Below are 25695 nucleotides of genomic sequence, written 5' to 3'. Positions count from 1 at the left end.
TCATGGAGCCAACATTGCGGCTTTGTAAAAAAGAAGCTATGCTCTCTCACACATCTGCTCAGATTTCTTGGCGGAAAATCATGGGGCTCATTGATTCCATCAGTGCTGCAATTGTACAGAGCACTCTTTTTGGGATTTTTGCGGTATAGTGCACCAGTGCTTTCAAGCACGTGCAAAACGAATTTGCGTGCCCTTCGAACTGTACAAGGTCAGGCATTTTGCAGATGCCTGGGTCTCCCTCGCAGCGCATCAACAGTTGCTACCATTGCACTCGCCCAGGACTACACGCTCTCGACGTATATAACACTTGACACCCTGCGGATCGACATACGACAACTAACAAGGATTCCATAGCAGCACCTTGTGTCAGTGGCAGATCAAAGACCACACGCAGCGTTTTTAAAGGTTATAGCAGCTCACCAGTCACCCATCACAGTTCACCCCGGCAGCACGGCCTTCTTCTGTGCTGTGGTGTCTGCGGGAGCCGTGCGTGCACCTTACAATTCCGGGAATAACGAAAAAATCGAACTTATCGACGCCGGCCATTAAACAGTTGACACTCTACCTACTCCACGCCACATATAGTGACCGCATTCATGTGTATACAGATAGTTAGGTCTCAGGTACAAGTGCAACCTACGCTTTGGTCATTCCTGCGAAACGGACCAGTAATATCCAGCAAACTTCGCATCGGACAACCTCCACCGGGTCAGAATTTCTGCTCTTCGTGCGGCTGTGCAGTACATTGGTGCGCAAACGCCCCCAAAAATTGGCTGTGTTCTGCGACTAGAAAGCAGCCCTACAATGTCTTAATTCTGCTTTATGTCATGGCGATCATGATCAACTCGTAGCTTAATTAAGATATCTTCAACACCAGGCGCAGGATGAGGGTCATCACATGGTCTTCCAGTAGATACCGGGACACTGTGGGATTATTGGAAACGACTCAGCTGACGTTGTAGCTCGAGGGTCTCACGGCAGTTCCAACATTGTCCAGATACTGTTGACAAGAGTCGACGCAGCAAGGCATCAGCGATTGCTTGGCCGATAAGAGATTTTAGCTTCATGATCTCCTCCTGGCAACTCCACCTGCCGTCTGCACCGCCTAGACCCCTTACTTCAACTGAGCCCTCCGTCCGGCTTCTCCCGCTGCGATGCTACGCTGTTGTGTCGCCTGTGGCTGGGAGTGGCGTTCACAAGTGCCTACTCCCCCTTAATCGCAATGGCAGACTCTCCTGCGTGTGAAATGTGTGGGTGCGCCGAAACTATAGAACACCTTCTTTGTAACTGCCCTCGGTTTCAGCGTGAGCGTGCACTCCTGGCTGCAACACTCCGCCGTTTAGATCCTCGGCCCCTTACTGAAGCCAAGATTCTGGGTCCTTGGAGTAAGCCTTCATCGCAGAGGACAGCTTTGAAGGCACTTTTCAAGTTTTTAAAGGACACAGTACGGAATTAAATGTTGTGAAATATCTGTGCCCTGTGTACCCTGCAAGTAATGGCCAACGGGCATGTTCCCCATCCCACGTATAGGATAGCATACCAGACGCTGCCTAGTGAGCCTCCCTGCCTTTCCTTTCGTCTTTTTCTCTCTCTCTCTCTGTTGGAGTACTGTGCACTTTAAAAAATTACGCTTTACAATGAATGAAAGATACGCAGGCTGCTTGAAAAGTGGTCATAGCGGATAGCGGAGCAACAATGTAAGCCATAAAATTGAATTTCATTTCTTATGTGCACAAAAAGAAAAGATGAAAGACTCTGTTAAAGTATAGTGATACCGATTTCAGATATGTGCAGCAGATGCAGAATATAATATGATAGTGTCAGGACATCACAGGACAAAACTTTAATAATTATGCATGTCATTTGCCATCAAGCAGTCTAATTATTTCAATAAAATGGTTTAGAGAATTAGTGAATTCAAGATCACTGGAAATATTATTTAGGGCAGTAGATGCTTGATAGGTAATTTTCTGTTTGCAGTAGGGGTTACGAGCACAAGGGACCACTTCTCTGTGTGTTCGAAGGTGGTAGTGTAGTAAAGAACTGTTTGTAATGGTGGTGCACAGTCGGGTGTTGTATACAAGTTCGGACAAACGATAAAAATATACTTGATCTTCTTTAAGCAAACTGTGTGTGAGGAAAAGAGGTGCGCTATCCAAATGCTGAGGACGACCGTAATTTCCTTCGATTGCTCGTAACACCTTTTTGCAGTTATCAATTTGTTATAATTGCTTTTAATCGTATTGCCGCATGCAAAAATGCAATTGACAATCTGAACTAAAAAATTGCGTAGCATATAGTCAAACTGTGTGACATCGGCAATACTATAAGGACAACCAACTGTTTTATATAGGTGAGATACAAGATCAGAAACATGAATCGTCCAAGAAAGACTCTCCTGAAAACCAGACGCCCAGGAATTTAGGACTGCTGCCACTGTCATTCATTGGGCCTCCGTATAGAATATTATTTGCACAGCGTTCAATGATATTGATGGGCCCAAATATAATGCAGGTAGTTTTCTTCAGAATAACGTTCGTGTCGTCGGTGTACATTACAAGGTCGGGGCAACGTAATATTTGGATATATCATTACGGCACACTAAGAATAACAAAGGTACTAATATGGAATGTTGGGGAACACCTTGGGTAATTGCCACCTTATCGCAACAGGGCTCATTTATGCGAACTTGCTGTAAGCGGTATTCTGCAAATCGGTGAGCAAATCGGTGATCAAATCTAGGGGAACTCTGCATACACTGTAGCCACGTAATTTATTAAACATTATATAATAGTTTTGTATAGCGGTATATAATCAACAGTTTTGTTTGATTCCTTTGTCCGGTTTTTATTTGTAGGCAGAATGAAATATCCAAGGATGTTTTATCACATCTGTTTTTTTTTCGAGCATGTCCGCATGTCCGCAATGGAAGGAAGAGAGAAACGGTTACTTTAGCGAAAATGATCAGCCCTGGATTAAAATATATTTAACTTCGCATCGTATGAAATCTGAAGATAGGAATGAGCAGTGCGATTATCAGAAAATGTTTAACAATACTTTCATACATGTAGTGCCTCGTGCAAAGCTCTAATATTGCGCTCCTGTTAGTATAAAGCCTAACTTTTGAGGACTGGTTACAGGCTCACGTTATGGCCTCGCAGCTCCTAATTTTGATTGCACTGACAGTGTGAGATGCAATAAAGTGGCGAATAATTGTGCGCGGGAACAGTTCTTGATGTATGGAAACTACTACGCAGCGAGTCATCACTGTAGATGGCCGACAGGTAGCAAAAGTTGAGCGGTACTGGGGGCACAACGGCTGCTTGCCCGGGAAGGGAAGTGAGGATAAGGGCGGGGCCGATCCATTTAAGGAGCATTACTGAAGCTTACGCAGCACACACAGTGGTGTTTGTTGTGGGATGCATTTGGAGCTGTCATAGCAATTTGCACCTTGGCTACTTCCTTTCCCTTGCAGCTCGATTTGTTGTTCACTCTTATGCAAATTTTGCTGTTCGCTACAAGTTTTCTTATAACCAGTTCCAGAATTTTATGCGTTGGTATACGAAATTTTATGGATTCAGTATACCGTAAGGAGTTTGTGCGGACTGTGTGGAAGCATGTATGGAAACTTACGGAATCCATATGACGGAGTGTTCACTTTATGGAAATCGAATAGAGGTTATGTTGATAACTTATAGGCGCCATACAGACAAGATATAGATTTCCATATATTTTTTCTTCATTTATGGACTCCATATTCCCATAATTTTATACGACCGGCTCATATAAAACGTTTTGAGTTGGGAGTCTCCATTATGTTTAGCTGCTTCGTGGTTTAGTCCTGCTTGCATATTGCCTTTTACGGCAGGTGTTTCAAGGAAGACGAAGTAATTCCCAAAATAGGTTTTTTGCCGTAAAAATTTCGCTTCTTCAGCATAATATTAGTAGTTTTGGCGGACACAAGAAAATCGCTGAATCGTTTTAAATAGTAGGCTGTTTAACTCATTTCTAATAACTTACTTGACAAGTACTAGAGCTAGGGGCGTAGTTGGAACTAGAGATATGTAGCGGGACGTTAGTAATAGCCACATCAGTTTTTAGAATTTAGAAAGTGCGATTACCCTTGGCGCTGAGGATCGACAAAATTTCGCTTTTTTGCCAAGTTACGTGCACTGAAACGCTTCCTTTGCCTGAACGCTTTTCAAAAGCGCATGCATTTTGAAACGATGTAGCCAAGTTTGGTGGAGCCACAGCGCCAAAGGTAACTGCGTTTTCGAAATTATAAAAAAAAATTATATGGCTAATACTAACAACAGGCTAAAAGCACTATCTGCAATGAGGCACTTAACTTTAATATTTGAATAGTTAAATAATAAACATTTTAATCAGCCTAATACTTTGAACAAATCACCGGTTTTGTTGTGTCTACCAACGCTGGTAATACTATTTCGCAAAAGCCATATTTTACTACCAAAAGCAAGTTTCTGATAATTACATGAAGTCTTCGATGAAAGATCTCGTATATCACAAAAACGCCCCTGGATTTGTTTGGAAGGCTTAAAGGGGGCAATGTCCTTTCGTGCATGACAGTTCGGACTCCAAAACTATTTTTCTTTTCTCTTTGAGTGATTATACAGAGTTGATAAGCAAATCTCCAACTCAGAGATCCAGTCTGGTGTAGTGTAGCAGCCAAGCAGACGTTGCACAAGTGGCGCGTGTTATATGCTTTTGTCTTCAATATGGACAAGCTTCTTGCTTTCTTCCGCGAAGATCTTCCGATGTATGCGCCCATGAACGAGTTCGGGCCATCTCTGAAAACTGAGCAATCTGTATAGCTTCTACCGGGGCAAAATTGTGGCATTCATTTATCTAAAGCTCACTCCTTCCCCACCATGAGATGAACGGCCATTACAACGTCTTTATGGGCCAAGGTCACAGAGGCCACATGAGCAACTGAAGCAAAATTTTAAAGAAGGCGCACTCTGCTGGCGAATAGATATAAAACGCTTATTTTGTTCGAAGGTCAGCACAGAACTCGAACGTTTGGACGTAGTGTGCCGTTGCTCTTTGACCCGGAGAAAATCACCTGTAGGGTTATTTTTGTAATTTTCAGATAACCACATTTTTAAGCGTGTATTGAACTTTTGTATAGGCATATAAGAAAAAGCTCAACCATAGCTTCACTAGTCACGAGCAGTCATGACGGAAGCCATGTCACGGAAGCTAAACAACACAAAGGGTGCCCTTTTCTTAAATTTGTAGATTTTCATCAATGAAAGGTTAATGAAAAAAAACAGCCGGCCGTGGTGCTTCAGTGGTTATGGCACTCAGCTGCTGACCCGAAAGACGCTGGTTTAATTCCGGCCGCCGCAGTCGAATTTTGATCGAGGCAAAATTCCAGATGCCCGTGTACTGTGCCATGTCAGTGCACGTTAAAGACTCCAAGTGGTGGAAATTTCTGCAGCCCTTCACTACGGCGTCCCTCATAGCCTGAGTTCTTTGGGACGTTAAACGCCCGCAAAAAAAACACATGCCTCGGGCTTGACCCGAACCCATTACATCCCAATTTCGTGTCCGGGGCTCTACCAACTGCGCTACGGCATCTTTTTTTGTTTGCTTAGAAATAGTGTCTGAAAAAAAGGTCTAAGCATGCTTACGCCACAAAATACCAGGCCACCATACCCCTGCATGACCCCTCCTTTCTAAGCGTCAAAAGTATGGGAGGCACACACATGCATCCAGATAGGGGAGCCAGCTAGGCGGCTCTTGCAGGGCAGCATATACTCCCCTCACCAAAGCGCATTGTTTACGAAACAAAGATTTTGATGACCGTAGTGATTCGGCGTGGCGGTCCATCATGCGGCACTTCCGGAGACTAAATAGTCCCAGCAACATAAATAGTTCATATGGCACAACTCAGGTTTGCTCGTATCTAGACGAAAAAGTTGGATTTCACAAAATCCCATTGGATGAGCAGTCGTTGAAATTATGCGCATTTGCTAGCCCCTTGAGCCGTTCTCGTTTCCTCCGACTTCTATTCGAAGCAGCATCAACTGGCAAGGCGTGTCAGAAGGCCCCAAATGAAGTTTTCAAAAGCCTCCCTAGGGCACGGGTGTGCGTGGAGGATGTACTGACCTGTGGTGCGACGAGGGCGGCACACGACCAGAGGCTGCGCAATGCACTTAAAGGAGCTGAAAAAGCGGGTATAAGTTTAATCGATCCAAATGCCATTTCGGCATGCAAGAAGCTGTGTGCCTGGGTGACATATTTAGCCACAATGGCCTTAGAACCAACCCCAATCTTTTAGATGGTCTTCTGAAAAGGCCCAACTCCAAATACAAAATGGCGCCACAAATGTTGCTGGAGTCGTTAAATACTTTTGCAAGTACCTACCGTCAATTTTTCAGCGTGCGTCAACTCTACGTTCACTCGTCAATCAGGAAGCCATTTTTATTGGACATCGGATCACGAAAACGAATGGTAAGCTATATGTCAGTAGTTAAGCATAGAACCAGTGCTTGTCATATTTGGCCCATGTGTGCAGACAAGAGTAACTGCGGATGTCTCTCAAAGTGACGTTGACTCCGCACTTTTACACATCACGGTGATTGCTGGAAGGCGGTAGTGTACGCGTCAAGAACGCTGACAGGATCGGAACAATATCAGAAGAATGTTAGACTCCGCTCCGGTCTCGTTTCTACAAGTAAATATTTATTGGCTTTTGAGTTCGGTTTCGAAAGCATCGATAATTTTGTTTATGGCTGCCCACTTATCCTCGAGATTGACCACGTTCAGTTGATAAAAATCTCAACTAAAGGGCATAGCAAAGTTTCTTCCTGAGGCTGCTGAAGTACGAGCGCACACCGACGTTAGTTCCTGGAAAACAGATGGCCCTTGCTGATACGCTGTCCCGGTCCCTTGCTTGTGAACACAGGGCGACTACAGACGCGTACGACGTAGAAATTCACGCGGCCGCCTTCGTGTCACCACTTCTACCTCAAAAGACAGCAGCAAAACTTGCGCAAGAAGCCGCTTACGAACAGCACCTTGTAGTAGTGCTCCGTAAGCTAGCAAAGGGTGACAATGTGGACGGCCCGCTGTAACCTGTGGCTGGTGAGGTTCCCGTCGTAAACGGCATATATTTGAAAGGATCGAAAGTAGTGATACCGTCAAGCCTGCGCAACGACATATTGAAGCAAATTCACGCAGGCCATCTTGTACAGTTGAAGTGCAAAGCTAGAGCTCGGCAAATGGTGTTATGGCCGAACATAAACTCAGACATTCAGTCACTGATAGAAAGTTGCCCAACGAGCAAGACATGCGCTTGTAAGCAACCAACAGAGCCTTTGATTCTTCGGCCAACGCCTACTCAACCATGGCACCGTGTATGTGTTGATCTCTTTGAATACTCCAGAAGGCATGTTCTGCGGTCCTATGATTCGATGTTCAAGTTCCTATATGAGGAATGACTGGCCGATACGACCGCAAGTTCGGTCATCCATACCTAGAGTGCGATATTTTCAAGGTACGGTATCCCCGCTGAGATTAGCACAGATAACAGCCCCCAGTTTAGTAGTGATGCGTTTGCACGTTTTACGCAGCTTTACGATTTCAAACTTCTCACATCAAGCCGGGAACATCCTCAATCTAAAGGGCTGGCCGAAAAAGGAGTACAAATAGTGATGCGCAATATAAAGAGAACGAAAGCTGCAAGGCCGTGCTTTTGGCTGGGCAAGTTGAATTACAGGGCGAACCCTACTGAAGATTTCCGTACGCCAGGCGAGCTGCTGCAATGAAGGTGGTTGCGCACACCAGTGCCGGACTTCAGTTCCCTGCATGCAATAAAGTTAAGAAAACACCGTCGGATAACCCACAACCAGCAGACTCTTTTTTTTATTTATTCGAGAAGTGTGCCATGAGGCTTAAGTTGAAAAAGGAAAGCGAGGGAAGGAATGCACGGGATTGAAAGTTAAAAGAAGGAGTGAAGAACCGTTGCGCTGAGGTAGTCGCAGAGGTTGTTAATGAAACGGTTGTCCATAGTCCACTTCACGTAGTCCCTTTCGCGGTTCCACCGCAGGCCCACCTCCCTGAGGAGCCGTTTTCTGATAGCAGCCGTCGCTGAGCACGTCCACAACAAGTGCCGCACGTCACAAATGTCCGGTGCAGCACTACAGTCAGGGCACCTGTCAGGTACTGGCAGATGTTTGGCACGCCACCGATGACGGACAGATGGTGTCAGAGCCGCCCCTGCCAGAATCCGGCGCACGGATACCTCCTCCTGCCGAGTAAGACTACGGGGGAGAGGGTGCGAACACGGAGGAATTAGAGCGCGTGTTCGCTGGCGCAGAACTTCGGAATCGAAAACATGGGACAGGAACGGATCTGGGGGAAGAGGGGAAGGTGGCGGATTGTCTAATGTATGAAGATGAGTCATAGCATCCGCTTGAATGTTATGTGGAACCTTGGCATGGCCGCGAATCCAGTGTATGCGCACAGGACATGGATACTTTGCGCAGAGCACATGAATAGATTGTGAAATCTGGAACGTTCGTCGAACAGCCTTAAGCTGTTTAAGGGCGGCGCGGGAGTCGGTGTAAATATGAACTGTACTGAATGTTGGAACAAGCGGAAGGGAAGCAATGACATCATAAATGGCTTGAAGTTCCAATGCCAGGGGAGTGCACGTATCCCCAGTATACGTCGCGCGAGAGTTGAGATGCGGATGAGATGGACTATACACAGCAGTAACACCCCTCTCTGCAGAATGTGATGCATCCGTGTATAATATGCACCCTTCAGGCAGACACGCTGCTGATACCGACGGGGAAACAGTGGGGTGATTGTCAGTGAGCTGGCAATAGGACCACGGTGGAAGTGCCTTTAAACGATGAAGTTTGAGAGACTGTTTTCGAGCTCTATTTGCCACCCGTTGGTCGATGATTTCACTGAGTGTATTAAGTTGGGCGAACTCCTGTAGCACTGGTATGGGTGTTAAACGAGGCAGATATGTTATGACGGGCATAGCCTCACGATTGATAGCTTCAAGGGAGTCCCACTGTCTGCGGGTGAGACGTTGAAATTGTGCCTGATATACTATCCGTGGCTGAAGTATAGAGCGCACAAGCTGGCGGGCCGTATGAGCACGTGCGCCACCAGAGCGCATAGCTATGCGACGAATCAGACCTAGAGTAGCGTGAGCCGATTTACGGGTGGCTGTCAGCCACGGGGTGCCAGTCCCAGATGTATGGAGGAGAAGACCAAGAATACGAACAGTTTCTATCTGAGGAATCAGAGAGTTATGTACCGTAAAATTTAAAGGAGCTTTCCGTAAGGCGGCGTTATTTCCAATTCGAATGAAACATGATTTAGTAGGAGAGAGTGTTAGGCCCAGAGGTGGGAGGTGAGATGTCAGTACATCCAGCGCGTGTTGAAGGACCGACTGATGAATAGACGCATCTGGATGACAGCACCACAAGGTGATATCAACGGCATATGCAAGCACGCGGATAGAAGGGATGGTCTCTAGGGCTCAAAAAAGAGGAATTAAAGCCACATTAAATAATGTGGGTGCGAGAACGGGGCCCTGCGGCACTCCTCTATTGGAAGTGAAATTACCAAAAGGCTTTCCGTGGACACGCACGTTGAAGGTTCGATTTGCTAAAAAGACGTGAATGGAGAGAAGGAACCGGTGAGGGAAACCAAGAGTTTGAAGGGAGGCAAGAATGGCAGAGTGAAGGATGTTATCATATGCCTTTGTTATGTCTGTAGCGACTACGGTTCGTACAAGGTGATTCTGCGGAGAGTGGTCAAGCACGTCAGCAGCCAAAGTAGCAAGGCCGTCCTCCGTTCCAATTTGTGGGCGGAAACCAATTTGGGAATCTGGGTAACAATCATGGGATTCCAGCCACGACGACAAGCGTGCGGCTAGAATGTTTTCATAAAGCTTGCAGATGGTAGGCGTAAGGAAAATTGGACGAACAGCCGAGAGAGATACTGGAGGCTGACCTGACTTGGGTATTTGAACCACAATAGAATGCTTCCAGTCTCCCGGCATGACGCCAGAAAGCCACACTTCGTTAAAAGTATCAAGTAGGGTTTGCAAAGCCCTCCCTTCCAAGTTACGGAATAAGGAGTTAGGTATGCCGTCGTGCCCGGGAGTAGTAGTAGTTTTTAAACGTTCAATGGAGGCCAGCAGCTCTGCCATGGTGAGGTCAGAAGTAATCCCATCGGGGGGCTCTGTTACCGATAAGTCAGGTGGAGACGTAGCGGTGCAGTCATGGTTTGGAAAAAATTGACGGGCCGCTTGTTGTCCAAAAGTGTCCTCATCCACATTTAGCGCGAGGCGAATGCTCTCTGTGTAATCTGCAATCTGAGAAGGGTGCTCCATGGCGTGAAACACTCTCCAAAGATGACGATTGCCCTGCGTAGAGGACAGGCGGGCACACCATTCAGCCCAGCGTTGCCTGCCTAGCCACTTTGCATAGCGTCGCGCCCGTGCGGTAGCGCGGTGAAGAGTAGGAAGAGTCGAAGGGTCATCGGGGTGACGAGTAGCGTAAAGATCCGCCTGGCAACGAAGAGCCCACAGATTCAAGAGATGTATGTCCGGGTTTGGGTCGTCTTCATTTACAGTAGTGGTAATAGTGTGAGTAGCGAGAACAGCAGAGAGAGTAGACAGTGCTGAAGAGGGGTTGAATGTATATAAATGATTGTCTGCGCGTACAGAGTCCCATGATGTTATCCGCACAGTGCGGCGTATTTTCCGCAGACGCGTAGGCGTGAGGGAGATAAAAATAGGGCTGTGATCGCTACCCCAAGTATCAGAATCAACAGCCCAACGAGGGTTACCGGGGCCTAACCACCAAGTCAAATCAGGTGAATACCGGCCACCTCGTGGGCGGGTAGAAGTATTCGGGTGGTTTAAAAGTTGAAAGGAATGATCTGAAAAGCTCCCTTGGATGTGTGAACCCCTTGAGGAATGCGATGGGTAACCCCACGCAGTGTGTGCGCCGTTGAAGTCACCACCAACTAGAATAGGGATACCCGAGTTGGTAGAACGTAGAAAACGAACCCATCCCAGATTGGGAGATGCGGAGCCAGGACGACTATAAAAAGAAACTAGAATAAGGGGTGTGCGTGCAGGTTTTGCGAGAAGGGCGACAACCTCTTGACGTGTGTTGCACCACCGTGAAAGGTCGAGCGGTGTGTGCGGAACTGAACTGTGAATATAAATTGCAGATTTACCTGGACTGAGGGAGGAGGCGCTGCAACGGCGATCAGGGATAGAGGGTGAATGTTATGCGCAGAAACCTGAAAGGCGTGGGAGTGCATTATGCACTTGCAGTAGGAACGCTCATGCCCTCAGCTTTCCGTCGCGAAGGCGGATGTTCACTTCAGAAGCCTTATTAGCGAATCCTCGACAGTTCCACTGCACCACCACCGATGATGATGCGCTATCCATGACGAGGCCGAAGAGCTTCCACGATGAGGGATGTCACCTGCTTCATCAGCGCTATTATCTTATCCACTGTCGGAGCAGTCACGGCTAACAGCTGGACGACACCTGATTGTGGACCAGTGCTTACCCTAGGTGATTCCTTTGATGATTGCTCCCGAGTTATCAGAATTCTTCGAGAGGATTGAGAACGACGCTGTTCCCGGCGCTGGGTGAGTTCATCTAGTCGGCGGCGAGCCTCCACGATTGCATTGTCTAAAGCTGTGTCTTCGTTTGTGGTATCCACATGTGATGGATGCACTGGACGTTTTGGCGTACCATTTGATCCGGGAAGGTGAGCCGCTTGTGCATATGTACGCTGGAGAGGAGATGTATGGTGAGCAGCGGGCTCAGATAAAGGAAGTTCAGGGAAGTCGTTGTCGTCACATGCGAGAGCTGCAAAGCGATTATTTGTAGGAACATCCATTTTTGCAGGCGACTTGTGAAACTTCGCTTGCTTCTTCTTTGGACAAGTGGGGGAGTGAATGTCATGGTCCGGCGATTTGCACAGGGCACAATGAACTGTTGGTTCATTTATGTCGGCCACAGCTGCTGGATTAGGGCAGGTATTTTGCATATGTCCTTCTTTGTGGCAGTGATAACAAAAATACGACGAGGTCGGAAGGGCTGTGGTTTGACGATCACACCGTAGTAGGTAAGGTACTTCGGGAGAGTCAACGGGCCTTGCAGGATGAGCAGGTATGAGCCCCAGCGACCCATAGGCCGTGCTTGCAGTACAACATGAGTTGAGCAGCGAATATTTGCGCGCACCTCCTCGTGAGGGCTCGTGCTGTCGGCATTATAAACCATGCAGCGGAGCGTGTCAGGACCAGATGCAAAATATATTTGCACCGGGACATGCTTGCTGTCATCCAGGGGTATCCGCGTAACTGCGCATAGTTTCTGGGCGTCCATCAAGGATGACAAGTTTACCGTGATAGTGTTCGATGGGCGATGGACGACAAACCCGCAGTAGTTCGAAGAGCCAAGAGCGTGGTCAATTATGGCTTGAACATTCCGGGCAGGGATGGAAGTCATATCAAAGCGCAATGTAGGCTTGATGGTAACGCGGAACGAGTTCGCAGCAGGCGGAAGAGAGCCTTGACTCACGGGAGGCATCTGTGGAGGAGGCTCAGACGCTGGTGACGGCTCTTGGTGGGAATACTGAACTGGCGCGACGGGCACAGTTTCTTGAGGGAGTGCCACGGGCACGGAGGCGGTGGAGCAGTCCATGTCACAGGCCAAAGTCGTAGCATCGGAAGACGGCGCAGGCTGGAGGCCCAGAGGCGCTGACTATTGCGTGGACGTGGAGGCTGCGTCAGGTGGCAACACAGCGGGCATCCACGTAGCTGTCGTCGACAACGCAGAATCCATGCAGACGCGTAGCGCGGCCTCGCTCGGCAGCGCCGAGCTAAGCCTAGCTTGCCCCTGAGGGTTCCGGTTGGGGTTTCTCACTTGAGAATGCGCCCACCGTGCCGGGAATTGCTCCGCAGGGGCGTCGTCAGCATTCGGTCTCACGGAGGGCACTGTGCGACCCATGCCACACGCGAGAAGACAACGAAAAGCGAAAACACAGACCTAGAAGCAGACACGTAGCCACCCACTCTCTCTAGCTCACCTCATCAACAACGACGTGGAACATTTGAATGGGAGGTCTTGTTCACGAAAAACCAGGTTAATTAAACCGGCCGGGCCGTAGACCTTTAACTTGCGCACAGAGAACATGCTATTCTTAGCCGCAACCGTCGGCACCTTTTGGCAGTGAACGAACAGTTTGATATCAGCTCATCAGACGACGATCTAGACGAGTACACCGCTTCGCCACAAGAGGCACTATCAACTGCCATGGCGGTTCCACCAACGGCAGCTTAGCTGCCATTCCTTCAGCCACTGTGGTTCGCCCGACGACAGCTCAGTCAATGCTTCAGCCACCGCAAAGGACAACACGACAGATGCGACCACCAGAGCATCTTGGTTAGGACTAGCGTTTCAAGCAGACAAGCCACCGGTATTGAGCTTGAAAAAAAAATTGTAACTTGGTTTGTGACGAAAGGAAATGGCGCAGTAATTGCCACATCTCGATGGACACCGCACCCGCGTCTTGAGGAAAGGGATTAAGAAGAGAGAGCAAGAAGAAAGGAAGAAAAAGGTGCCGTAGTGGAGGTGTCCCGAATAAATACGACCATTAGGGGGTCTCTAACGTGCACTGACATCGCACAGCACACGGGCGCATTCGCGTTTCGCCTCCACCGTAACGCGACCGCCGCGGCCGGGTTTGTACACGGAAACTCAAGCTTTGTATATCCGAACGCTATAACCATTGAGCCATCGCTGCAGGTTCAGCTTGGCGGTGAACATAAGTTGAGAAGGAGGATCACAGGATATCAGATGAAGGCACGCAAGCTATCTGTATGCTGCATTGCTAAGCGCTTAGTCCTTGTTATCTGTTTACACTAATCCCTCCCTATCTTCAACTATAAATATCAGAGCTGATTAAAACTCGACCTTGGTCGTTCTCCTGACATCCTGACTGCCCATTCTTATCCCCGACGAGAGTGATATATCTGCTGATTTTTATAGGCTGTGTCCTTTAAGTTGAATAGAAAGCGCCTATCCAGAACAAACGAATATCCTGCTGAGGAGCTTAAAAACAGAGCAGAACAATTTAATTCCTAATTTTTCGACGGGGTGGTCTCATTTTCTTTTGCTGACGGCGTCGGCAAACACAGAAATTGGGTCCAATATAATGTTAGTTAATATAATGTTAATGCAACTGTTTAACACGACGACAGTTCCATCGCCAAGGAGATGTGAAGTAATGAGCGTACCGTTAACCAAGGTGAACAGGTTTGGTCAAAACTATACAGTTGAGGGAAATAAAGTGGTTTTGAAAAATACTGTAACAAAATAATTCTGGTGTTAGCTATAGCAGTCACCAAAAGCCGTTTTGCCGCCAGCAGTGATGCCAATGCCAGCACCGCAGAAGACAACGCGGCAGCCTGCCTTTATGAAAACTATAAAAGAGATGTTTAGCAAACATAGAGTTTCTTGCTATTTAATAACTAGAGGGAAAGCTGGCGACGCTGCACCTGTACCTCCACGGGCGCGCAAAGCATCATGGGGCGATGAGCTACTTGGTGCGGGACTGTAGGTTTTTCTCAGGAACAGAGTTGCGTTTCTAAGATGTTCCATTCCGTATCCACGGTGTAAAAGTAGTGCTCAAAAGCCATAGTAGCGAAAACGCAACAGCACACGACGGCAATAAAAGGTTTTTGTTTTCCGGAATGCTGTGGAAAAACATTTTGAAAAGTTGAACGACAACATTTTTTTCAAAAACATATTTATTTTTTAAAAATGTGCCTGTTAAGCACGAAGTATTGGCTTTTGTGGTCTGCAATGCTTGGCGAAAAGGAGAGAAAGCTATTTCCTATTTTCAGCTAAATTTGCTTTTACATGCTTTTCTGCTCGTTTGTTAAAACTTCTAGACAGGATATTGAATGTTAGGACATTCTTAATTATCGAGCAACGTTTGTTTTTTAAATTAATTTTTTGCCAAACGTTGTAAGTTTGCAGTCGGGAGCTCTCCGCCCTATGATGCCTAGAGCACCCATGGTGGTACAGGTGGTCTCGAGGAAGCTCCATGAAAACTCCCATAGGCGGAGCGCCAGCTTTCCCTCTAGTTAATAGTAAGAAACTCTATGTTAGCAAACATGGATAAGCCGTGAAGGAAGCGTAAAAGCCACAAAAGAATAAAACAATGTCTCAAAAATCTTTCACAAAATTTAATAAATTAAAAATAACCTATATATTACGCTGTGTCTTATTCATGAAGTGTAGTATATTAACTCCAGGCGAAGAGGCCGAATTAATTGGAGAGCCGTGAAGTCATAAACTGCACGGTGGAACGGCCGGCTCTAGCCTCAGATTTTTGCCAATTTAGGATATAAATTTCTGGCAAAACCTCGAGTTCTGCTCAAGCTATTGCCATTATAAGGAAATATGTACAAAAACATTCCAATATTTTTATAGTCGTCTGCCGCAGTATGCTGTCCTTTCACAGGTTTATTTTCTTCTATTCTGCACGATCGGTCGTTATCAAAGCTCGTACTTGTTTGCTGACGCCGGAAGGTCTTCTCCTCTGTACATCGTAACAGTATATTTTTGAACAATGATTCGTGCGGCTACATGTACAACATGACCATCACATTGAGGAAAGGGTACGAGTGCCAGAACTATGGAGAGGCGCCCTCCGTGTTCGACCCCTTCCTACCAAAATGGACAGAGAGAACCACAATGGACGGCGTCAGGCGCGGGCGAATGCCCTGCACCGCCATTATGGCTCCAAACACAGCGTTTTCTATGTAGACGTTGCGGGCCCACATCATTCCAGGGGAGGATGGTACACGGCCGCAGTCGCTCACGAGGGAAGACAGTTTAACGGTCTCACTTTTTATTATAGATATTCAAGGGCCCTTGAGGGCTTTACTTTTAAGGCACTTAGCACAACCCACGCGGAAGAGGTAGAAATTGCCCTAGCCGCCTCCCACGCTGAAACTAAATTCATCATATCTGACTCGCGAGGGGCTTGCCAGAATTATGAACTGGGCTGGATAACGCGAACAGCGCAACGAATACTTCGGAGAGCAGCTCGAGATCAGGATCCCCACGACCCGATTTCTCATTTGGACTCCAGGCCACCAGTGCCTACCAGGGAATGAGGCTGCCAACTCGGTCGCCCGCGCACTCACTAACCGGGCCCTCGACGTAGACCCTACCGATCTGGACCAGAGCTCCTGTCCTCTGTTAACTTTCAAAGATATCTCCACTTATTACCGGGACTCGCACCGTCAGTACCAGGCTCCTCTCAAGGGGCTAGAGAAAGCGGACGAGAGAATACTGCTTAGACTTTTTACTAACACTCTACTGTGCCCGGCAGTGCTCAAACATTTCGACACTTCTTTGGCCTCTGCTCTTTCTGTGTGGAGGTGGCTGACACGTTCCACATGGTCTGGGCATGTCAACACAATCCTTCTCTTCCGCCCCTAACCCCTTCCCCTACCCGAGAGGACTGGGAGGCGGCCCTGCTCAGCTGCCTGGACTTACCGGCCCAACAAGCCCTAGTTCAGCGAGCTCGAGTGGCGACCCAGACCAATGAGGTCCCTGAATAAGGGACTCCACATAGTACTGTAAGGGGAGCGGCCCACTAGGGATTGCTCCCCACGCAACCTCTCTGCAATATTCAAATAAATGCTTTCACCGCCACCACCAAAACTAGTTTCATTCTTCAAAACTTTAGCCCCATCTTTCTATTATGATGTTAAAGCTATGAGCTGACATTTCAAATACCTTTCCTTTTTTTCTGTGCATTGCCTTTATGTTATTGTGGGTACGAATCTTTTAAATGGGTGTGCTCTTATGTACATGCTTCATTTGTTTTTCCATTTCTGTAACAATGATAGGTGTTTGCCAGCTTTTTGCAGTGTTGATGTAACACATGCAACATGCTGAACGTCACCTTTTTTCTGCTATTGTACTGCGTTTATCACACCTACCCGGTTTACAGGGTGCTTGAGTAAGTGAGGTAAAAGAAGAGGAACAACTACGTAATATGAACATTCGAAACTCCGTATATTGCGTGTGTTTTTAAGTGCGTCATACATAGAATAATCGATTGTGCATAAAGCTGGCCAGCATTTCTGCAATGCTATATCTAATACTGAATTAGACAGGTTTTTTCCCCGAGTTTACGATTAGTGCAATCGGTCCTCAGGAGTTTGGCAGGCTCATTTTCAATGTAAAATGTTATATTTTGCAGAGCCACAGGTCAACTTCACTATGACAGCGGCCTATGTTGACTGCAACAACTGCAAAGTGTTCCATCAAGACTACATTGACGGAGGTAAATGGACGCCCAAACTATTGCATGATTAGACTCACTGCGTGCGCTAACCGCAGCTGTTCGGAAAGTTCCAACAGCTTTGTTCGGAATAGAACGGTTTGCCATGGTAGCCTCAGTTATGTTTAAACAGCTGTAGGCTTTGTTATCGCGGTATTTTTGCACCTTTTTTTGAAAAGAAAACCTGCGACAGAGGTATATCTGGTTGGGCAAATGATTTAAGCTACAAATGGACGCCGACCAAAAAAGAAATAACACACGGCGTTTAAAAGTGTACTAGGTTGCTTCATTATGTTTGACTAGGGGCGAGTTGCAGCTTGCCTTTTTAAGCCCTCGTTTACGCAGCCGTCAGGTCACTGGCCGCAGACCGTGGATAGAAGTGGTGGGAAGTGTTCCATGGGAGCGGTGAACATTTGCCAGCGTCTGATAAATATACCATGACTCATGCAAGACCCTTCTGCGAGGGCGCAGCTGGATGTCCAGCAAAATGGTCCCCTCGAAGCCAATCGTGACCTCACATTGCTCGCATTGTTCCGCCACCGCGCTTTTTGTAAACAGTTGCGTGTTCTTCATTTTGAGAAATCTGAAAGAGAAATGATAAGCCGGGATTTCCTCTTTAAACCTTTAATGTCGATGACATGCTAGCTAGGTTTTGCAACAGAACGGGAACTGTAGCTAGGTAGTTGTGTCTGCAAAGTAGTACATACGGCTTGTTATTTCCAATAGATAGAGGCACTCCGAAAACTTCACTCTATCGTTTTTGGAGTACAGATTCAGGCATACTTATACAGCTTCAGTGATCCCGTATATTCAGCTATGATGAAGGGGTACCGAGGAAAAGTTGAAATTCTTCGGTATCCAATGGTTATTACCGCATTCGAAACACAAAGAAGCGACTCTCACTGAAAACTTGGCTTTTAGTAAGAGAGAAGGTAAAAAATGGTAGGGTTTCAATGCATTTAAATCAAGCAGACGTGCGAAAGCTTGTTTTATCCTGACTGGCCAGGGTTTGGCTTTGCTGGATCGTCGGCACGTCTGGAGACGATATCAAACTCAAGTTAAGCTCTTATCGAGATTAAGCTGATCTGATCGGTTAACGCCGCAGATGGAACTTGGCGAAGACGACGATGTGCAATGCAGGGCGCGAGTGTGTGTTGTAGTTATATTTATGAGCTACTTGAGATAAACATGGATAACTTTTCACCTGTTTGTATCTGCACCAATGCCTGGCCAGTCCCGCACCGTGTGTATGTGCCATCGCTTTTGAGGCAACAACATCAGCAACAACACGAGGCGTGATCGGCTCCGGCGAGAGCATAGCGCTTTCGCGTAGTTGCCAACGAAGCTGATCTTGCTGCGCTGCCGCGTGTTCTGATCCCAGTCGCAGCAACATTATTTTACGCAAAGTGAAGGCTTCAGCGATGGCCCGGCTTTTGCAGCTTTGGTCGTTAAGTAGATCTTTCGGTCTAATATTGTGATAAACTAAAAGGTAAAATGTGGTAACGTAAAAGAACTTTTTTTTTCCGGCCGAAGCCTCGGCGCTATTGTACACGGTAATCACTGACACTTTTTGCTTTTAATCCGCAAATTCACACACAAAGAAGAGAGGTAATACAAATCAGTTTCTACTGAGATGTCCTCAGTGCCTCCTTAAGGCGTCCCTTTAGCATAATGGACACCTGAAATTGCACATTAGTTAGTCATGGTTGAAAGCTGTATAGCAGAGGCGATTTATGCGTTCTCGGTTACAGCCTCCTGCTGAACATATGGCAGGAATCAATAGTTGTTTCATACACTTTCTTTCTTGTGCGCAATTAAAAAGGAGTTTGGAAATACTGTGAACATCCAAGCACTAGTTCACGTGGTCACTCCGGCTCACCGATTTGTGTGAAGCTTGACCTTGAGGGTGATAATGGGCGAACTGTAAATCAATGAATAAAGAAATCTTGCCGCGGCTTCGATTCGAACACGTGGCAGCATGAACAGATTAGCTTCACTGGCCACTGCACGACAGATATAGGCTATTGCCGCAAGCGATTACGCCTCGTGTTAAACTGCAACAACTCTAGCGCTGTGCATTGCACACTGTCTTCTTCATCAACTAATACTAGTATATAACTAAATTTCTATTTGAGCAATGCGGCGGTAGTGACAGAAAGATGTGCGCTGCATGCGCTGGCGTGGACGATGCTGTGGGAGAAACACGGCTCTATAGCAACATTAGTTGGTGGGGATAGAATTGCTGCAGAAACTCGGCTCTGAGCATAGGCCGCCGGCGTGTGTTCGGTAAATTGGCATTGACGATTAAAAAGTTTAAAACGCGTATAACTCGCACCATGGGTCGACTAGTGAACACCTCAATCGCGATTTCAAGTAAGTGACGATGGTGTCTACTTGCAGAAAACTGTGTGCGCGCAATAATTTGTTCTAAGCAATGCTAAGCTGCCCGTAATTCTTTTTTTTTTAGGGAGGCGAGTCTGTGCGATCCTCTAAAGCATTGCTCGAGCTTCAAATTTTATTTGCCGCCTTCCCAGTTGTGTCGTTTTCTCTTACGCCAGTCTGGTCCATTACGCAATAAAGATCTCATCTAGTCCAGGCTCCATTTCTAGAAACATAGCGAAGAGGATACGAAACATCAAATTACTGCTAAATACTTCTTTGCTTCTGTCTTTACTTGAAAATGATACTAAGAGGGAGCTTCTCTTAAAATTCCTGCATACAACGATGAATGAAAGTTTTCGATTGAACGCGGCCTTAGACTGAAAAACTTCGGTCAAGATTACAGCGGCCTTTCCTTTCCTCTGAGGAGAAATGTATTTCGATTAAGTTGTTACCCAACAGTTCTTCCCAAACGCGCATAAATAGCAGAGAAATTGCCGACACAATATTTCTCTTCTGCTGTCTCCCTCAGCTCGAGAGCTCGCACTTGTTTCTTCTGTGCCACTGGTTGTGTTAATCAGGCTCTCGAAAAAGTCAAGAGGCGTATCTGCCGCAGAAAGGAATGCGAGCGGTGACATAGCACGTGGTGCTCGTTTATCAACCATAGTTTATTTGAACAATCTGACTAAGAAAAAATACAGAGCTTAATTTCCTTTTCATTCGTTGACGCTACACGCCTCGCAAGACATCAAAACTTCGCTGACAGGTCAACGGCGGCATGCCGCGCTCGTCGACAGTCATGACTTGCGACGCCCTGGCGGCGGCTCATGGAGCCTAAAGACCTAGCACAGCTAACAAAAAATCGCTGCAGGTAATACACCGCGTGCTCTGGGTTTCACAAAAGACCGTTAGTAATGTCTACAGAATGATTTTTCATCTTAAAAGAAGTTTTCATCCATATCGCATTGTCGTCGATGGCGGATATAAGAAAAAGCCAAGACGTGTTGACCAGAAACCACTGGTACAGGAATAAACGCAACAGAACTCTTAAAAAGAGATTAACGCAATTGCAACGGCAGACTGAAACCTATACTCTAGACCTTCAACACAAACAATAGAGGCAGATTGGTGACAACGTGAACCGTCAGCATTTTTACAAGACTTGGCATCTGCTGAGACAACTTCTTGACCTCACACAGACCAATTGAACTCAACGGAGTCAATTGATGAACTTAGTGCATCGGTGTCACGACACCACAAAGAAGTTCTCAACTGAACTATGGGATCGATGCTTAAACACAATCCCACAAGGACCGCTACCAGACTATTTCGGGACACCAAACGAGAGATTAGACGTCGAAATCACGGAGGCGGAGGTGCGGTTTGCAGTGGGGCAACTACGGACCCTGTCCGGAGCTGGGCCCGACGGAGTTACTGACAAAGCTCTCAGAAACTTGGACGCGAGGTCAGAAAGAGCTCTCCCTGATCTCATGAACAAATACTGGCGAGAAGGAACCATTCGTCAAGAGTGGAAACATGCAAAGATTACATTCATTCCAAAGCAAGCCAAGAAGTTGTGCATAAAGAATCTACGCCCAATTTCTTCGTCATCCTGCTTAGGGAAATTAATTAAGCATGTCGTTCTCAGCCGCCCACACGAGTATGCCGCGGTCAATAATTTGCTTCCAAACTCCATGGTAGGCTTCAGGAATAATGTTTCTACGCAAGATGTTATGCTGCACATCAAGGCACACATAAAAGACAAGGAACGTGGCAGAGGAAGTACATCTATACTAGGCATGGATTTAAACAAGGCTTTCGATAATGTCACACCCGATGCTATCCTAATGAATCTCTCGGATATTAACCAAGAACTTTCAATTACATTAGGTCACTTTTGAATAACAAAACGGAAGAGCTTGCAGCGGGAGAGATCAAATCACATCCTATATCACTAGGAGGTAAAGGAACGCCTTAGGGTTCAGTACTGTCGCCCTTCCTTTTTAACCACGTATAATAAAAATTCCTCGTAAATTATCTGCCCTTCCGGGGCTGCAGCGCATAATCTAGGCAGATGATATCAGTTTAAGGACCACAACTGGCAGCGATGGTCAGATAGAGGATACCCTGCAAGAAGCTGTAGAAATAATAGAAGACCTGTCAGGTAAGGCAGGGCTAACCTGCTCGCCCTCTAAGTCCGAATCATTCGTAATCAGAGACACACCAAGAGCCCACCGAACCAAAAATTATGAACCTCCGTCTCCACTTAAAATCTGGGTTAGAGGGCTCCCTGTAAAGGAAGTTAAAACTTTAAGAATCATGGGACGCTTCCTTCAGTCACAAAAGGAAGAAGAAGGGGACATTATAAACACTCAACACAGCCGTCAACGTGACAGTAGGACTAATAAGACAAATTGCAACAAAAGCACGGGAATGAAGGAGAAAGACGTGTGCAGAATAGCACAAGCATTTGTACTGAGCAGGCTTGTCTACGCACTCCCATACCTAAAATTAGACAGCACTGAAAAGCCAAAGTGGAGGCTAAAATTAGACACGCATACAAGGTTGCATTCGGGTTACCGAACTATGTCTTCACCGAAGGACCCCTGACCCTAGGGATGCACAACACCCTAGACGAGCCTAAGGAAGCACATTTAACACTGAAACGAGGCCGAATTTCCAGCATCAAAGCAGGAAGGGCCATACTTCATTTCCTAGGACTAAGCATCGAGCTGGCGCCACTAGATACTCAGACGCAAATACCTGAACTCATTGCTCAGGCAGTACTATACACGCCACTGCCAAGAGTGTGCATTGTGCTCACCACGATGGGAGAAAGAAAGCTAGGGCATAAAGCTCTACACAGAATGTATAGCCAACATGAACAAGCGGTAAATGTACATCGCGCACAATACCCCCAGAAACAAGCGTTCGTACTAGCGGCGATGTACACGCGAGGCAGACTGATAATATATCTCCGGCACTACTGAAACGGAATCCTCAGAAAGGGCAGAAGAGGCAGCTATCACCCTTTCCATCATTAACAGCAACGCTGAAACTATACTAAGCAATTATAAATTCATTCCACGAAATTGTGCGAGGGGCAGAATTTCTCAGGCGGCAATGAATATAATGGGTCACACGAAAAACTTAGAACTCGGGGAACGCTGGTGACGAAGCGGCGCGCATCAAAGCTCGAGTATTCGTCAGCCGAGCAGGGGACCTGGTAGTTGCTGAGTGTTTCTCTAAGAACGGCCTAGCAATATATTACGGCATTGCTAATCATTTTAAACTACAATGCGGGACCTTCCCCCTCGAAACAAAACCTTAGATGAGCAGGAGACCACGTGGAGGCGACTCGAGACGCGATCCTTAATGACCCGTTGATTACGACCCGGAATTTACTCTATGGGGCGAAATAGCCACTTACGATCACATATTATAGAACTGTAAAGAGGAGCCACCACCGGAATCTCTAATAGAAGTTCCTGCTGTCGAGCAGTGGGAGGCCATATTGGTGAGCTCAGACATGGGCGTGAAAACCCGGGCCAATGAATGGGCTACTCAGGTCACTGTCAGCCGTGGACTGATACCCACCTAGCACAGATAATCTCCACTTGAATTTTCTGGCAAAATAAATGTTTTGCAGTCACAAAGCTCGGTTACTGAAATAGCGTACTATCCCTATTACTGAAATTTAATAGTGACCGCAGTTGGGAGCCGGAAAGGAAGCTTGGATATGAAGCTCGGCATAAGATTTGTGCCTGGTTTTAAATTCTTGGAACTACCATTTTGCTTATGTTGCCTACTACTGATATTTATTATTATTATGTATTAGAAATTTTAAACATTTCTACTAATTAGATTTTAGTGAGCCATTTTGTTAATGCGCCTTTTTTGCTTCCCGACGTCTGCCGCAGTAGCCAGTACTCTGACGAGAAAGGCACTCTTTTAATTCTAACTCGGAAGACGTTTTTAAATGACGCATCCTGTACACTTGTGCAATTACACACGGTCATATTCACATCATTGCAGTCCATTCAGAGGACACATGTGACTTCTACGCTGAGCTTCAATCAGTGCCTTCTATTGGCGCTGGGAAAGGGTGCATGCTGGGTTCGTTAGCATGATTTAGTAAAGCTTTAAACAAACTTCCAAGTCAGCTGCTAAATCTGGAGAGTGGTGGATCATTGCGATACAGAACAGAATGCTTGGAGAGAAACTGAAAGCACATTAGAAAATTTGGCGGCCGTTTGCCACCGAGTCCTGTTGCTGTATATTTGTATTGCTGTATTTGAAAAAAAAAAAGATGGGGGTGGGAACGCCCACGATGAGTATAGTTCAAAGGATACCATTTCGGCTTCCATGCGAAAGCGTTGTTTAATGAACAGTTTGCTTAAGTAGCAATGCTTAAGTACGTTTAAATAATCACCGGAGACATTTTGCGTACATTCGCGGGAGATTGCGCTCGTTGCGATAAGCGCTTTTTCTGCGGCTTCTATCACAAGAGAGTCGCTAATATTGGTGCGAAAGCCCGTTCTTTCCCTCAGCAACGAAGAAAGTCTCTTCGAGGCAGATTTGATTATTTGCCGATTCGACCTCCTCTGCAAGAGCTCTGTAAACGACTTTCTTGTTTTTCACATCCATCGTGCCGACATTGAATCTGCTGGAAAGAGGCTTTCGCCATGGCCAAGGAGAGGAATGGGTTGTCATGGAAGTACCAGAGTCTTTGGTGATACGAATTACCGAGAAAGCGCTTTATAGCTCGCACCGACGGCGACCTCCGGCCAGCTTGCGGAACCTTCCTCGGACAATTATTGAAACATAGTTAAGTATCGCTTATCAATAAGAGCGTTCACTGAATAGGACTTTCGTATGCAGACGTAAACGTCGCCTTCTGCTCGACCGAAACCACTGGACGACGTTTCCTCTTTTCTTTAATATAAGCGCTTAAGACCCGACCAGACGAGATTTTGAGAAACATTAGATTGGAGTACTGATGCGCTGTATGTCAAGGCAATTCGATTGGAAGTAAATGAAAGTTGTGCCTCGGCTTATACCAATATCACGTGTAATTACCGAATAGCGTGCGCACGTAATCACACTTTGCCACTGGAAAAGGAAACAAAAGCATGAAGCTGACAAATCATCAAGGTATACCTCTGCCGCAGGAATGCATTCAACGCACAGACATCGTTTTGTAAACTAAGCCCCTGGCACAAAAATAAACGCAGTAACTTGCCGGCAAGAAATGTTGTTAACAGTTTACGTTAAAGAAGGAAATTTATTTTGCAAAACGCCACCGGTTTAACCAAAATTCTGACACGCGGCAGTAGTAGTGCGAAGGAAAGAAAGTTCTCCATATATAGGTTTGCGTCTGCTGGTTGGTTGTACATAATATTAAGATAAAATGCACTTTTAAGGTACCAATATATTTGCATTAACGTGATAGCGTTAAACGCCTAGTTGCCCATGAAGTCCGGTGTCGGTGCGGTCGGCGTCGGTGCCGTGAGCAAAAAATCACGAGAATGGCTCTGGCAGATGAACCCCAGAGATCAACCTAGGAGGTCACGTAGGCTTGCGGTGGTCATCACAACCTGTCCACCAGATAGCAAAGAAACTGCCCACCGTGGCAGGTGCCAGTTGAATTAATTATTAGTCGATATGGAAGAGGAACCTGGGCCGTAAAAGGCTCACCGCTGGGAGTACCTGCCATAGTAGTGCAGTGGCGCTTCGCATAACCACTTCATTACTGCGCTAGGAGGGGTATGATGACTCCGAGGGATCTATGAATGTAAATTAGAGAGTGACCTGCATATATGAGAATTAGCCATTACACTATCGCGTAATGCCCTTAATGTGGACCTTAAGGGTCATTCTCCAGTTTTATTGTACGATATCCTGCGTCATGATTGTTTTATCTCTAGTA

The 25695-nt window shown here is 46.5% G+C and overlaps 1 protein-coding gene across 1 annotated transcript in view; it reads left to right on the top strand.

Moving 5' to 3' along the window:
- The window catches only part of LOC144102527 (uncharacterized), a 29634-nt gene extending 12212 nt beyond the window's left edge, over window positions 1-17422 (top strand). Inside the window, exon 4 of the mRNA XM_077635779.1 lies at window positions 17307-17422. Coding sequence (XP_077491905.1) covers window positions 17307-17422 — 116 coding nt within the window. The remainder of the gene's footprint in view (window positions 1-17306) is intronic.
- The last annotated feature ends 8273 nt before the right edge of the window (window positions 17423-25695 follow it).

Source organism: Amblyomma americanum, chromosome 8 (genome assembly GCF_052857255.1).
Source record: "Amblyomma americanum isolate KBUSLIRL-KWMA chromosome 8, ASM5285725v1, whole genome shotgun sequence".
Taxonomy (NCBI): Eukaryota; Metazoa; Arthropoda; class Arachnida; order Ixodida; family Ixodidae; genus Amblyomma; species Amblyomma americanum.
Note: the sequence above shows the minus strand (reverse complement) of the source record. Positions and strands in the feature narration are given on the sequence as shown.